This window comes from Apteryx rowi, unplaced genomic scaffold (genome assembly GCF_003343035.1).
Source record: "Apteryx rowi isolate R43461 unplaced genomic scaffold, aptRow1 scaffold_434, whole genome shotgun sequence".
Lineage (NCBI taxonomy): Eukaryota > Metazoa > Chordata > Aves > Apterygiformes > Apterygidae > Apteryx > Apteryx rowi.
Genome location: NW_020450688.1, coordinates 521,050 through 535,425, shown reverse-complemented (window position 1 = coordinate 535,425; position 14,376 = coordinate 521,050). Strand labels below are relative to the sequence as shown.

At 43.1% G+C, this 14,376-nt stretch overlaps 1 protein-coding gene across 4 annotated transcripts in view; it reads right to left on the bottom strand.

The window, feature by feature from the left end:
- Positions 1–14,376, bottom strand: part of OSBP2 (oxysterol binding protein 2) — a 164,355-nt gene that overhangs the window by 129,176 nt on the left and 20,803 nt on the right. The window contains exon 1 of one of the 4 annotated variants that reach the window (XM_026076614.1): positions 7,442–7,500. The exons of the other annotated variants lie outside the window; for them this stretch is intronic. Within the exon in view, the coding sequence (XP_025932399.1) occupies positions 7,442–7,485 (44 nt within the window). The 5' untranslated portion in view covers positions 7,486–7,500. Of the gene's footprint in view, positions 1–7,441; positions 7,501–14,376 lie in introns of those variants that run through there. 4 annotated transcript variants of the gene reach the window in all.

Here is a 14,376-nt window from a genome sequence, read left to right as displayed (position 1 = left end):
GTGATTCTGTGATTCTGTGATCACTTATAGCATAGTTTAATCTTGCCTAGCATGTTCACCAATTTCATCTGTATAATAAGCAGTCGGGGTCCTAGAAGAGTCTCTAAACCCAGTTTAAAACCCTAAATCACCCAAAGTCCACGTGGTTATGCTGGAGAAAAGAAAGAGGGGATCAGAACATCGCTATCACAGGGCACAGAGGCCTCATGTAGCTTTGCATGTCTCTTCTCCAATCATTCCCAGGGTCCTCTTTTCAGGATCTTTTCCCTGACATTAAGACACACTGGAATTGGGTAGATTTTAAACAATAGTTAGAATGATTTTGCTAGCATTTCAGCAAAATACATTACTAAGCAGTTGCTCACGAAACTGAAGAATCACAGGAATTTGCTGAAATTTCTTTCACTTACTAATGGCTCCTTCATTTTCCCCCAAGGCTAGCAACATAGTCCTTACTAAGGAATGTCCCCAATGACAAAAGTTTGTCATTCTTAACTTCAGTTCTCATGGATAGAGGCCTTAGATAATGTCATAATTCAGCAGAATATTTTCAGCAGTTTAGAACATGCAAAAATGAGAGGCTACCACGAAGTGTCACAAGACTTCCACTCAAAGAATCACTACTCTTGGAAGATGCCGATTCACGGACTACCTACACATCATCCAGCATACTTCAGATGAACACACACACAAGAACAAGTCAGACAACAACATATAAAACCACTAGATTTAGTGGCAGGACAGGTGAAAGCCTCCTTACACAACTGCTTAGCTCCATCATTTTACAGGAAGTTTGCATCAGCGCAGATAGTTTGTGTAAGCACGTATGAGTGAGGACAGCCCACTTCACTCAGGGTGGCAAAGCAACTCAGAGCAAAAGGGCTATCAAAGAACATGGCACTTGTGCTCCTCAGGCACCCAAGTGCTTTTTAAAAGAAGTCCAAGACAGTTATTTGAAGCATTTTCTGAAGAATACACCGGGGGGGGGGGGGACAAAATACTAACTTATTTCCAACTGATTTTGAAGGCTTCAAGACTCTTTGTTGCATGACTAAGCAGCTGGCCACAAGAAGACCTCACCCCAGCTAGTTCTACAAGCAGCAACAACCCTCGCTCGCAAACTTGGGAATCACCAGGTTACAGAGCCTTACTTCAAGTCCCAGGGCTCTGCCTCCGCTACCCTTCAACTATTTTTCTCCACTTTTCTTGTTGCTTTACTCTAGATGTCTTTTCTCAGCTTTTTGCTCCTAAACTACAGCACCCTTAGGCACAGTATTCCCAGAAGGTAATAGTTCATCTTCACCTGGATTTTTAAGCTGCCCCAGTTGGGCAGATGTCTTTGCTGATCCTTACATGGCAATGCCAAGTCTCTCCCTCTAAGTTTCTGATTCCCCTATATACTGGTAATCTTTCCCATCTTCCTATGTTCAACTTCAAATTTCATTAGGACATGTCCAATTACTCTTTTTTTCTACCACTAATAACCTCCCCTCTGTCTCAACAGCAGCCCGTACAAAACAGCCACGCATCATCCTGCTGCAGAGCTCCTCACCACCTTTCAACTCTCACAGAGCCATGTTTTCCTCAGTTCACCAATGTGACATCTCACTAAATTCATTAAAGTCCAGGTGTGATAGTTGGCCACAACTTCTAAAATTTAAGAATTTCAGAACTGCAAAGACTTATCTGCTCAGCTCTGACTCTGCTTTGGAGAACAGATTTAATCTAGCACCACATTCAAGCTCATTGTGCAGACACAGCATCCAGGGACCATGTAGAAAAGCAAAGTTCTTGGTACCTCTTAGCTACTCACAGGAAAACTCTGGGTTTGAATTTAACCTGTGGTGCTGCCAGTGAGCACAGTGCAGGTGCATTTGTTTGCAGAAGGGGTGAATTTTGCTCCAAATGAAATCAAGTACTAGTTTTCATCTCAGAAGTCATCCTCCTTGTGATTCAGCATGCACTGACATCTTCTCAGGAGGGAATACTTTTCACTTTGAGAAAACTGCTAAAATGTTTTCCTCTTATATAGAAAACAAAGGTCTCCAAGGTGACTGAGTTAAGCTGATCTAAATCACGTAAAACAGCCCTGCTCTTCCACCCAAGAAAACTGTTCCTGCACAAGATATTGTTCTTTAAGCTACCTTTGAGTGAAAATTTGCATGGGAAAAATCAATTGCTATCAATCACCACCCACAAGGCAAGCACCTGACCAAGCTCTGAGCCAACAACCAAGCAATTTTCTCTGTCCGCATGCAGAAAAATAAGAGGTGCCCTTCAGAAGCACTTGTGTTTAAATGAATCTGCTTATTCATTGCTAGCAGCTCAACTATTGCATAACATGATCCAGGCAGATTTTCTGGTTCTCAACTTTCTGCAATAATCTGAGAGCTGCGCATATGGGAGACCACGTGGGCAGGCCGCAGAAAGCTGAACTGAGGTTAAACATGGACATGGACCACACAGAGGTGGACGCTGCCAAGTATCTGGGATTTTTTGCTGCTCCCTCATACAAAGCTAATTCACAGGATTCACCTTCAGAGGTTCACAGTTGTAACTGTGCGTGATACCTAGGCACACACAGAAGATGACTGCCTTATACAGTCCTTGCTGACACGCACAGTGAAAGAGGCTACGCAATTAGATCAACAGGAGTAACCACCAAGGTTACCGCAGTGGGAGAACTGGCTCCCTGTTCATCTCCCCTTGTGCTCCTGACCTGCTCCTCTGGCTTCAACCCAGGATGGCATTAAGGTACCTGCACAGAATCTGCCTCCAGTGAGCAGGACATGGCTTTCTCCACCCAGACCCCCAAAGCAACCTCAGGGGTTTCAAACCAAGTCTCACACAGACCTTCAAGCAAGCCAGAGGCTCACTGAAGCAGATTAGACCCAGCTCAGGTAACTCACGAAGCAAAACTACATCTAACAGCACAGGTTAGCCAGTCCAGTGTATATACAGTGCAACATACAAAAGATTTTTCTCTCCCTCCCCAATGCTAACAATTTTATAGCTATTATTAGCTATAAGTGCTAAAAGAGAGTGGGAAAGAGCACTGTTATATAATGGCACTGGACTATTTGTTCCAATTTGTTTAGACAACACAAAAGCACTTGTTCTATACCTAAAGGTGTTTAAAAGCAGGGAGAGTTGGATTACAGTGACTATGGAGCAAGGGGAAAAGCTAACATCCTGGGTCCTGGCACAGAATGAACATTATTTCTTCCATCTCAAAGCACAGCAGCGAGATCCTCAAAGCACTGCAGCRTCCCAACACGAGCCCTGCAGGCGCACATATCCTAAAGGGGTACAGAGCCAGGGGTCTACGCTGCTAAGAGATGCAACCCCCCCCCCCCCCAGGGCCACACGGACACAGACAACACTAAGTAGTATAGATGGTATTGCCCCAGGTTACAGCTCACTCCAACTAATACTTTTATCCTGAAATGAAGGAAACGCCAAAGCATGCACGTGTCTTTCTACTTCACCTCCCCTAGTGAAAAAATGGCTATGCACTAACACACACACCAAGAACTTTGCTCATGAGCGGAGCAAAGTCAACTCACTGCTTTACAGGCAACAGGCATACAAGACTCAGGGCAACTCCACGCAAACCTTGAGCGAGTAGCAATTACCTAGGAGCAGGCTGCAGAGCCCTCCCAGGGGACAGCACAACCAAGTTCATGACACTGAAAAAAAAAAAACTATTAACTGGAGTCAATTGTGATGACTTAATCCCAAAAACACATGAGTCTTATCAGAAAGGAGACTTCTTACTCTGAAAGCACAAATAGACTTCATGATATCACCAGGTCCCTATTTGAGCTGCCAAACCTACTCTGCAAGCATGGCTCCTGATTCCTGAACAGATTTTTCCAAAGCTACCAGAAGGTGCTGCTCAAAATAGAGCAGAATTAGCTTTTATTATTATTTCTACAGCACGTAGGATGTAGTAATAGAAATTTAAGATTGGCATCATTGCTCAGGCATCCTACCCATAAGTACAGCAAAGCTCTTTATCACAATTTGCATAATGCCCTATTTCGCAAAAACCTTCAAAGATCTTCTAGTTGTTAAAACATTACTTGCATCACTTCTTATTTCTTTGACTAGAGAAGCTGCTAAGACTACTTTAATATCACAAATCTAAACATACAGAGCTTGACAAGATGACTTACCAGCTTGACTTATTTACAAAGGCCTTCAATATAAAACTCTAATTTTTGCCCTCTGATATTTCACAGCCTGATAGGATCAGCTACATGCTATAGCATAAGAGAAAAGAGTAGTAAATCACAATTTAAAGACCTGCTTTCTAGTTCTGAAGGAATACTCAAGCATTGCATGAGATTGTCCAGAGTGTGTCAGTCATGTAAGACGCTCCCACTTTTCAATTACTGAAAAGAGTCTTACAGTAAGATCTCATTATTTCATAACAAGAGCTCAGAATTATCAGAGTACAGAGGAAAAGCTGAAAAAGCAGATAATGTTTTCCATCTAGAAGCTCCACAGTTTTGATCCCTGAGATATCACCACTTTATATACAACAGCTCATATACAAAGATTTAGCTCCAAATGCTGGTGGGACATTGCTCAGACTTTGCAACTTCTGACTGCCTGCACTAAACAGTGAGCACCTGCCTGGGCAGGTCCCATTGCAAAGGCTTCCTTGGAATATACGGATAGGGAGAAAATAGCAGGCAGCTTTCCAGCCAAAAAGGAACAAGTGAATACATTAAAATGCAGGAGGCATTTGCAGCTCTGCAGTATTGACTTGCTTCAACTTTGAGACACTTGTGCAATTCCTCAGGTCAGCGTTTCTTTTCCACCAGCAGTGCTAAACACCATTTCTTCATAGTCTCATCTCTTCTAAAAGTTGACTTCCCATCTTCTCATAGCTCAACCTATTCCAGATGGAGAGCCTAGGAAGGGAACCAGAACTGCGCTCCACAGTTCTGATCCACCTTCAAAGCTCGCTGAAATACCATTGGCTGCTTTACACCATGCAATTAAAGGCAAGGAAATCAGGAGTAGCAAAGCAGTCTGATTTTGAGATCAAAGTAGACATCTGCAACCCTGGCAGTTCAAAAGCTATTTCAGTTCAACTGAGCAAAGTGATGATGACACACGTATGGAACCTCACTATGTTACTTCCTGGCAAAAAGTGTTCAGCTTCACAATGGCGCCAAAAAAAGACTCAAACTAACAAGCGAACAGTTCCTCCAAACTGGATTATCCAAAAACAAAAAAAAGGCAGAAAGACTATACAAACACTGACCTGAAATTCCTAAGCTGGAAGGGCCAATACTGTCTGCTCATGTGTTTCCATACAGCTCATTCCATATCACTAGGCACCTTCACAGAGAAATCCAAACCACAAACTCAACTAGACCCATGAAAATGATATGTTCTTCCTTCTCTCCTTTCTTCCTTTTCTTCTATGATCTCAAGACAGTTTGCTATAAACGTAAATAAAATAGAACACCTGATTCTACATCCTAAATGCCAAATTCACATTTTGTCACTTGTAAACCAGAGAACAAAACTGGCTATAAATCTGTTAGTGCATGGCTCCAAAATCCATCACTGTGCTGACAAAATCAGCCACATGCTCCTTTCTCTTTCCTCTTCAAGTGTATCCTCCATCTCCGGGTTTCATTAACCGCAGTTACGTCAAACCAAGTAAAATTTGGGCAGGCACATTAGAGGCCATACCTGCACCTTCAAAGGTCTCCCAATCACACACTTAAAGAGGATTTGCCCTTCCTCTTCCAGTATAAGGCAATTATGATAAAAGCTAACATAATTTACAAGCTGCTGTCTGAGTCATTCTTCCTTTCTGAAAGCAGCACTGGAAGTGTTTGAACATAAAGCTGCATAAACCAGAGCCCTGGCAACATCCAGGAGGCATTAATAGAAACTCCAGCCCATTTGCCAGGTTATTATTCAGTTGTAATAGTAGCTTTGCCACTGTTTACAAACTGGGAAATACTTTAGTATAAACAGCATTTACATGAAAATCTACCATGGTTGCCATGCAGTCTTTTCAAAGTTTTTTTTTTTTTCCCAATAATTAGTTGAGCTATAAAAAGCGGTTATGCATGGATGAAGTTCTTCAGGGACATTTTAATGTCCACCTTTTTCTGTCCAGTTTTGAACATTGGTCCAGAAACAGCTTCCTCAGCACTGACAGCATCATCAGCCTGGTTGTTCCAGTCCAAGTGCTTTTGCTTGCTTCAGAGCAGCAATTTCCCAACTTTCCTGTGGGACAAGGGGGTACCACTCCAGGGAGCTGCTGGATGGTTAACAGGGATTGAACCAAGCACTTCACTGCAGTTACATGATGTGACTGGTTTGTCCTGCAGGATGTAGGATTTGGGGACAAAGCATGAGATGGATATGAAAAGTTATAAAAGGAAAAGCCACAGCCTGTCAGGGAAGAGAGTGAAGCTATTCATCATAGTTTTATGATTTTATTAAGTCTGTGGATGTGAAGTATAAGAACTTAAAGCAATATTATCACTACTCACACTATGTGAAGTTGGAAACAAATACCATGCCCGTATTTTGGGCTGTGAAACAGACACTAAGATGAACTTCCCCAAGTGAGTTCCCCCATCAAATCATATTCTAAGAGCCAAGAGCTTGGAAACAGTTTGCCACTACCATAACAGAAAAGAAATATGCATCTAGTCTTCTGTACCAATATTGCAGATCACATCTAAAGAAACAAGCCAGTACAGGAAGGAGATTTCTTAAACCACTGGAAGTCAACACTTCTTCTACAGAAGGTGGAACCACAACACATGGACGCATTACAACCCAGGAGCATTCAGCTGGCACACCAAAGTTAGATACAGGGCACAAGGTCTTCCACAGCATACAGGAAACAATTCAATGTACAAGCTGAATAACCAAGACCAGACAGCTACTGAGAGGCAGTGAAAAGACCACCACAACCTAGAAAATTCATTTTTAAAACTTCAGAACAAGCCAATTATCGTCTTGCCAAATTTTGAGTATTCAACCCATTTATAGCTTGGTTTCTTCAGCATGAAGACGTGCATTGGGCTGAACCATTATATTGGTTAAGACAGACCCATGCAAAAGGAACAGGATTATGCCACTGGAGTTATGAGACTCCCCTGCAGCCACTCGGCCATAGAGTTTTCCTTCCTTCAGCACTTGCCAGAGATTTTTTTTTTTCCTCAGATGGCCTAAGGTTATGGAAAATTAGAAACTTTGCTGTCTCCTGGCTATTGCTGACATCCATCAGCTTTTGAAAGCAGAAAATGAAAGAGTCCACCACAGGGAGATAAGAGATTTAGACACAGATTTGGAAAAAACTTTCCAAGCAGAAAGCAATGAAGACTAAGCCACTGACCAACTTAAAAAACAAACAACAAAAAACAGACAGAAAAAACAAACATACACAGCTTACCAAGCTGAGTCTTTGTCTACACGCTTGGTTGATATTTTGCCCATCCACCTTGCCTTCCTTGGATTAGGCAAGCAATCAGGCCTACAAAAGCAGTAAAACTCTTAAATATGGAGACTTTACTCTCAAGAAAAATACCTAGGTAGATGACCCTCGCATATCTCCCATGAAAAGAAATGAAAAAAAATCAGGGTATGAAAGCCCAGCAGAATTAGAGTTTTTAAAATCAGTGCTGTAATTTCCTTTTAAGCAACATTTCCTGCTGCCTATTCCAAAAAGGTGGCAAGCCCATATAACCTACCTTTAAAAAAAATTTTAAAGGGACCTGAGGGGGATGTTTATATTTCTCCAAGAAATCAGAGCAGGGCCTCCAGGCTCTTCAAATCTCAGCTTTTACCTTTGTAGTATACCTGCACAGACCTAGTGCTAAAAACACATTACTTCACCAGAAGCAGGGCTACAGGAGTTGAAGATCAAGATCATGCCAATTCTTGTACCTAGGGAAAAACAAAACGAGTATTTCATCCCAACAAGGTCAAGACATTAGTGTTACAGGTCTGTAATAACTTCTTATGACTCAAGGATAGGAAAAGGATTGATCATTAGCACTCATTAGCGCTCTCAGAAAAACATTTCCTTTTTGCATGTTGATTCAGTCTCGCCACACAAACATTTATTCATAAATCTGAACAAGAATAGAACTAGCTTCCTTCTCAAAGTCCAACCTGGGGCTGGAAGGAACGAATCTAATTCATTATAGGGAGAAACAAGACTTGGACTAAAATTTACATCGGAAGACCCTTCATTCTTTAATTGTCTGAGTAAAAAGTCACATACATAAGACCTTGCTTCCAATGTTAACCTGAAGCAAAGTCTGGCCAAACAAGAATATGGGGTATAATGGACTCTTACTCCACTCCCAGTGGAGTTCAAGGGCACTGTAGCAAGAGGACTAGCGCCAACCATCGTTGAGTACCTTGCATGTTATCTGCCATAGCCACCCTACCAAGCATAATCAGTTCAAATACATGCCTGGCAGCTTAGTAATCACATGCTGCTGGGTAAACAAAATCATGAGCTTCACATCTTTCCCCCTGTTTTCCCAGCAAGAAAACAAGGATAAACATTTCCACTCTGATCTGCTGAGAAGGGACTGAGGCAAGCTAAGCTTGCGGCATAGCAGACTGCCAAGTAACACATCCAAGAGGCAGAGAGCGCAAGCCCTACTTCTGCATCTGTTCACGGCTACGTGACAGCCTACTCGCTTCTGTGACGAAAAAGTTAAAGACACTAACGTTCATGACTTGTGGGCAGTGGTTCAGCTCCACACCCAGCAAGAATCCCCTTGCAGCACATCTTTGGAAAAAAGATCTTACAGGTTTTCAGTCAGGAACTTTGCTGGGTGCGTACTGCCCAACTGATGTCCCTGGCAGAACAGGAAGAGGGCAATTCTGCACACAATCATGGAAGAATGTCTTCCCCGCAGAATACAGTGGCCTAAATCAGAGACCTACCTTCCTGAACTGCATAGTACTGCAGGGGAAGCAAATTCACACTCATAGCAAGGTACATTCACACCTCTGCACTCCCACCTTGTATTACGGGATGTAGGACGCACAGGTAAAACAGGGCAGGTATTGTTGCAACTACCAGGAAAACAAGCACATGTTGAAACTCATTTAAATGCAGCTGCTTTTCTGCTAGAGAAGGCAGTAAATCACCAGAGACAGGTAGGAAATCAATGTAAAATCCCAGTATAAATGGCTGCAAAGCACTCCTGTGTCCAAATCTGCCAATTAAAAATTGTCAATAACAATATTTCAACCAGGTGAACCATTATCATTTGTGTAACAAAAAAAAAGACTACTTCAGATCTGTTAACCTTGTAAACAATATGAAGAGTATTCTCCTGTGGCCAAAAAGTAGACATGTTTGACCCTTCTTCTGTGATTTTATATCTTGACTATACAGCATCCAACGTGTAGTCTACTACCACAGATTAGGAACAAAGCAAAAAAAAAAAAAAAAAAAATCCTGGCAAGTCCATCACTTCTGGTGCAGCACTTGTAAAATCACTGCCCTAAACCAAGGATTGAGGAAAAAAGAAAATTCACGGTTAATACACTTTAAGAAAACTTGGCATTACAGAACACATTAATTACCTGATTGTACTAATGATAAATGACTCTGTATTTGACTTTAGTATTGCAACCAACTTTGGCGACTTGTACTGCACAGAACTACTTTCTCATCGGAGACGAAGAAAATGATTGTAGTATTGGTGGGTTTCAAGTTTTTGTATTGAAGAAATCAATGTTAGCTGACTTTCTTAAAGAAAGATCAAAAAGGACTTTCAAGAAAGATGATGCTGGTACACTCTCCCTTTTAGAAGCAGGTTTCCGCCTCCAACTGACGATTTCAACTCAAGCTGCTGGATTCCTATCAGAGCAGAGGTCACAGCATGCTCCACCAGACCCCCTTCTCCCACATCCACCAGCCAAAAGAGACCTTCCCCCTGGCCAGTCAAGCTTTGCCCATTCTCACTGAAGACTACAGTAACACAACACGTGCCCGGGCACAGATTTCAGTGCCACAAAACCTAACTGGTGAACTCCACATTTCCTCCCCAGAACAGGTTACTACCACTAAGCCTGATTTAATGTTTCTTGAGAGGGGGAAAAAAAAAAAAATCCCAGCTACAGGAGTTGGTTCAAAGATCCGTTCAAGGCACTTGGCAGTCTAAGCCGCAGGTAACCAGCAGCCCAACAGCCTCTGCGATGACAACTAATGACCACCTCCACTCTTCCTGGAGAGGAAGATCTTAAGGCCATTAAATCTCTGCAGTGACCTCACTAAGGTACTCAGGACTGTCACAAAACACTTCTTTAATACCACTTACTGCCCCCAAACCACCTCCTAGAGAAAGAAACTGGAAAAACCTTCTCCTCGATGACAGCCTCTGTTTCACACAATGCCATCTATAATACATGTGTCTCCCCACTCTGAGACATTAAGACCTACCTATTTTCCCTACAGTATCTTTCAGAGGTTGAGACCAGCTTGACTTTAATGCCTTCCTGATAATTTATTCATTTCACTTTCCCATTGTGCTGAAAGATTAACATAATGGTAACTAAATTAATGGCTCTATTGCCATGGAATCGTATTTATACCAACTACATCACCGCAAAACGCCCTTTAGAGCAAATTACAGGGGCTGTTGAGGGCAGAGGCAAGAATGGGGGAAAAAAGGACAGGGAAACAAAACTGGGCAATGCAATAGATGTGGACAGTAAATGAGAGATAACAAATTTACACTCTACCTGGCCTGCAAATAAGACCAACAGATTGGAATACTTTCAGTAGGCCACTTTTTGAAGAGCTCACTGAAGAACTGTCATGGTCCACAAGGGTAATCAGGCTGACCCTCTCCTTAATTAATTGAGGATGGAAATTTCTCTTGGGAGATTTTGTTTCATTATGGAGTGCAGGGCAGCACAGCAGACTAAATGCAATCATAGGCATTCTCAGTGCAGGAAAAGGCCATTTGTGTCCATTTGCTGTAGAGCTGATCAGAAACGTTTAGGCATTCTTCCCATGGGAAGCCACTCTCTGTTTATATTTCATAAAGCACAAGCCAGCTCTGGAAGATGCATGTGGATTTCCACACAAAATTCATAACCTAAAAAGACTATCCAGAGCAGGTCAACTTCACTGATCCTCCAGATCTGGAGGATCCAAATTTCCATTAGCAGAGCCTACCAGCTTAACCCCCTCCATGAAATATTGTTTGCAATCAGCATTTATACCGCAACGGCCAAAGCAGTAGTCTGGCTGCCACTTTCCTTCTGGCCTGCAAAGGTGGCCCATGCCAGCCCATGGTACGGCCACCACGGGGAGGTCAGAGGCCCTCCACTTTCCCGTGGTCCACTCTGGTGCTGCTGGGCAGGCAGACTTGTCCTCAGGGCTATCAGCAGTGCTCGTTTCACCAGTGCAAATGTTTTCTTTCTAAAAGAAAAGCAGTCCACAAGCAGTTCAGACAAAGGTCTTCATCAGCACCATTGCAGGTTCTGTGATCTTGCAGATGTGACCCACACCAACGCTACGGTCATAACCGAGTTTTAAACCGTACGTAGATTTAACACACCCACGCTCGCCAGCGCACGACACTAAGCACTTTGTTCCACGTCGCTAACAAAGGCCCACTGTACAGCTGCAGAAAGGGCAGCCTCCCACAGGCCAAAGCATCTTCTGCCTGAGCTGACAGTGTCTTCGTGGCCTCAGCGCTAATCCCGGGCACCATCCGTGCTGCAGCAGGGAGCACAGCAGCAGCACTCCTAACCCCACAGAGCACTGCTCCGGCAGGCTCTAAGCCTTAACAGTTAATCTGCACTCAGATCTAGCGCTCAGTTGCAAAATCCCCATCCAGTAACGCTCAAAATATTCCAAGATGAGCAGCTCTCCGGTTACAGAACTCCAGCTGCACAAATGCTTTGAGGAGCGTTTTCCTACGAACCGCAATTTTGCACGTTCATTTTCTTGGTACAGATTGGGGAGCAGGGGGTTAAGTCAGTAAAATCTCTGCATTCACTTTTATGTTATGTGAAATTCCAAAAAGCATTTTAAAATCGTTTTTCCTTTGAGGCCAAAAGTTCACATGCCTGAAGTTAGAAAATATAAGCCCAGACACCAAACCTCTCGGGGGTTTTTACTCTCCCTTGGTTCAAGGAGAAAGATTTTTACAATGACTCAACTCCAGCACACAAACATCCAAGGGAAAACAAGCGTGTGGTTGAGGAAATATTTTCCCAGCTTGCGCAGTAAGCAATATGCACGTTCAACAGATTACAACCTTGTTCAGTAAGTCTCAAAAACTGCAAGCTCCACATGACAGCGCTTTTTTTCCTTCCTTCCCCCCCCCCCCCGCAAAACCTACAAAAATCGTAAACGGAAAAGCCAAACAAACATGGCAGCTGTTGTACTGAGATTTCTGCAAAAAGATGCAATTACGTCTGTTTAAAGGGCGACTAATCTGCAGCTGGCTGTAGTCAAGATGGGTACAGATTAGTTGGGGGGGGGGGGGGAAATCAGCCTCTTCTCCCAGAGTGCTGTAACATGAATATATTCAGTCACAGTCATCAGCAGTCCAGGAGACAGATAAAAAAAACAAAAAAACAAAACACTACAGCACGCACTGACAGCAAATGGGGCATCCTGCTCCACAGGTAGCCACCCAGATCAAGGCCCAATTTCCCAGCGTCCAGCAGCTTCACAAACCAGACTTTGGGACAAGTCATTACCTGCACACAGGATCTAACACTAACAAGCCTCAGCCAACGTTCAGCCTCCTCACCCAGCGAGGTTGAGAGCCAGTATGACTGTAAACATCTCTTTTAAATAGGAGACTCCAAAAACAGACGTAATCCTGGTCTCACACTCCTTTCTCCAGTGCTTTCCCACTTGAGTTTGGCCATAGTACCTACACGAGGGCAGAGAAAGCCTTTAAGGGAAAAAATATATACCTGAAAGAAAATTATCACTGGTTTGTCTCATTTGCAAATAGAAGTTCAGTCTCTCCCTGCAGTATCATCATCTGAAAAAATAATTTAAAAAAAATTAAATACAAGAGGGCTAGGGGACAATAATTTGTCAGAAAGACACTCCCACCCACAACATTTCAGTGTAGTGCAGGACACCGCATATATCGCTGACACTGCACATTGTACAGGTTTAATGCAAAAAAAAAAAGTCACTGCAAAATCTCAAGAGCACAGTTCGGATACGTGAGCACATTCACATTTGAGGCATCTTCAGCATACAAGTAGGCCTAGGAAAATTCTTTGGTAGTGAAGCACACGGATCTAAGTAAATGGTCAGGCCAGGAAAAAAAAAAAAAAGAAAAAGAAAAAGAAAACATTGCCAAGCTGCTGAAATGTCTCCAAAGAGCCTCAGGCTTCTTTCCCTGCCAAAGAGTGCAACAGCCTTGCTGGACGGACACCTGAACAGCATCTGGCTCATGTACAGGCAATCTCCTCTTCAGAGCACAAAACATATCTAAGCAGGTACCACCAGTGTGAGGCCTCTCACTTCCTGTGAAACCACACTCTGCGTAAGGCAGCATTTATAAAAGCATTTATAAATCTATATGCATTTATCACTAAACACCAGAACTGCATCGAAATGCCAAGGTGTGCCGCAGCTTCCTTCCAACCCAAAGTCTTTCCCCAAAGAGGTGTTGGGGTTTTTTTTTTAGTTATTGTTTTTTTTAATTAATAGCTCTCCTACAAACAAGATTCCCATACCAAATAAAAGGGTACTGTGTAAAAAGATATCTACTCATTGGATACATATGTTTCAGAATTAGCTTTTGCAACCCATTTATCCATCTCCCTGGGCACAAGGCAGATTATCTGCCAAGAAACCTTAGCAGTGGTCAATGGGAAAAATCAGTAAGCCATCACGCAGAAATCGGGAAGTGCAAGATAGAATCTGACAAAGGAGTCAGTTTGTTTACTTTTCATGGAAAAAAAAAAAGAAGAGTTTGGTTTTTTTAATCATTTTTTAAACATAGAAAGTCCTAAAACCACAGCGAATTGCATTTTGGTTACCAGTAAGCATCCACGCTCCTCCCACTACGTAGCGCTATCTGTGCTGAACTTCTGGAGACGCTAAGGTTGTCCCCGCATGATAAGGGTATCAGCTCTGCAAACCTGGGCACGCAAAGAGAGCTCTGAAAGCTGGCGTCCCGGGAGAGCAGCCCCGCTCGCGTCCCTCGGTGCCACTGCACAGGAAGAATCGAGGTGAGCTGGTAACGCTGAACCTACCCGCCACCCCTCAGAAAGGCCAAAAACCCACCGAGGAGGAGAAGGGATCCAGCGAAGCTCCCTGGACAGGGGCCAACCTTGCATGATCTACGACATTTCAGCACACACAATTGC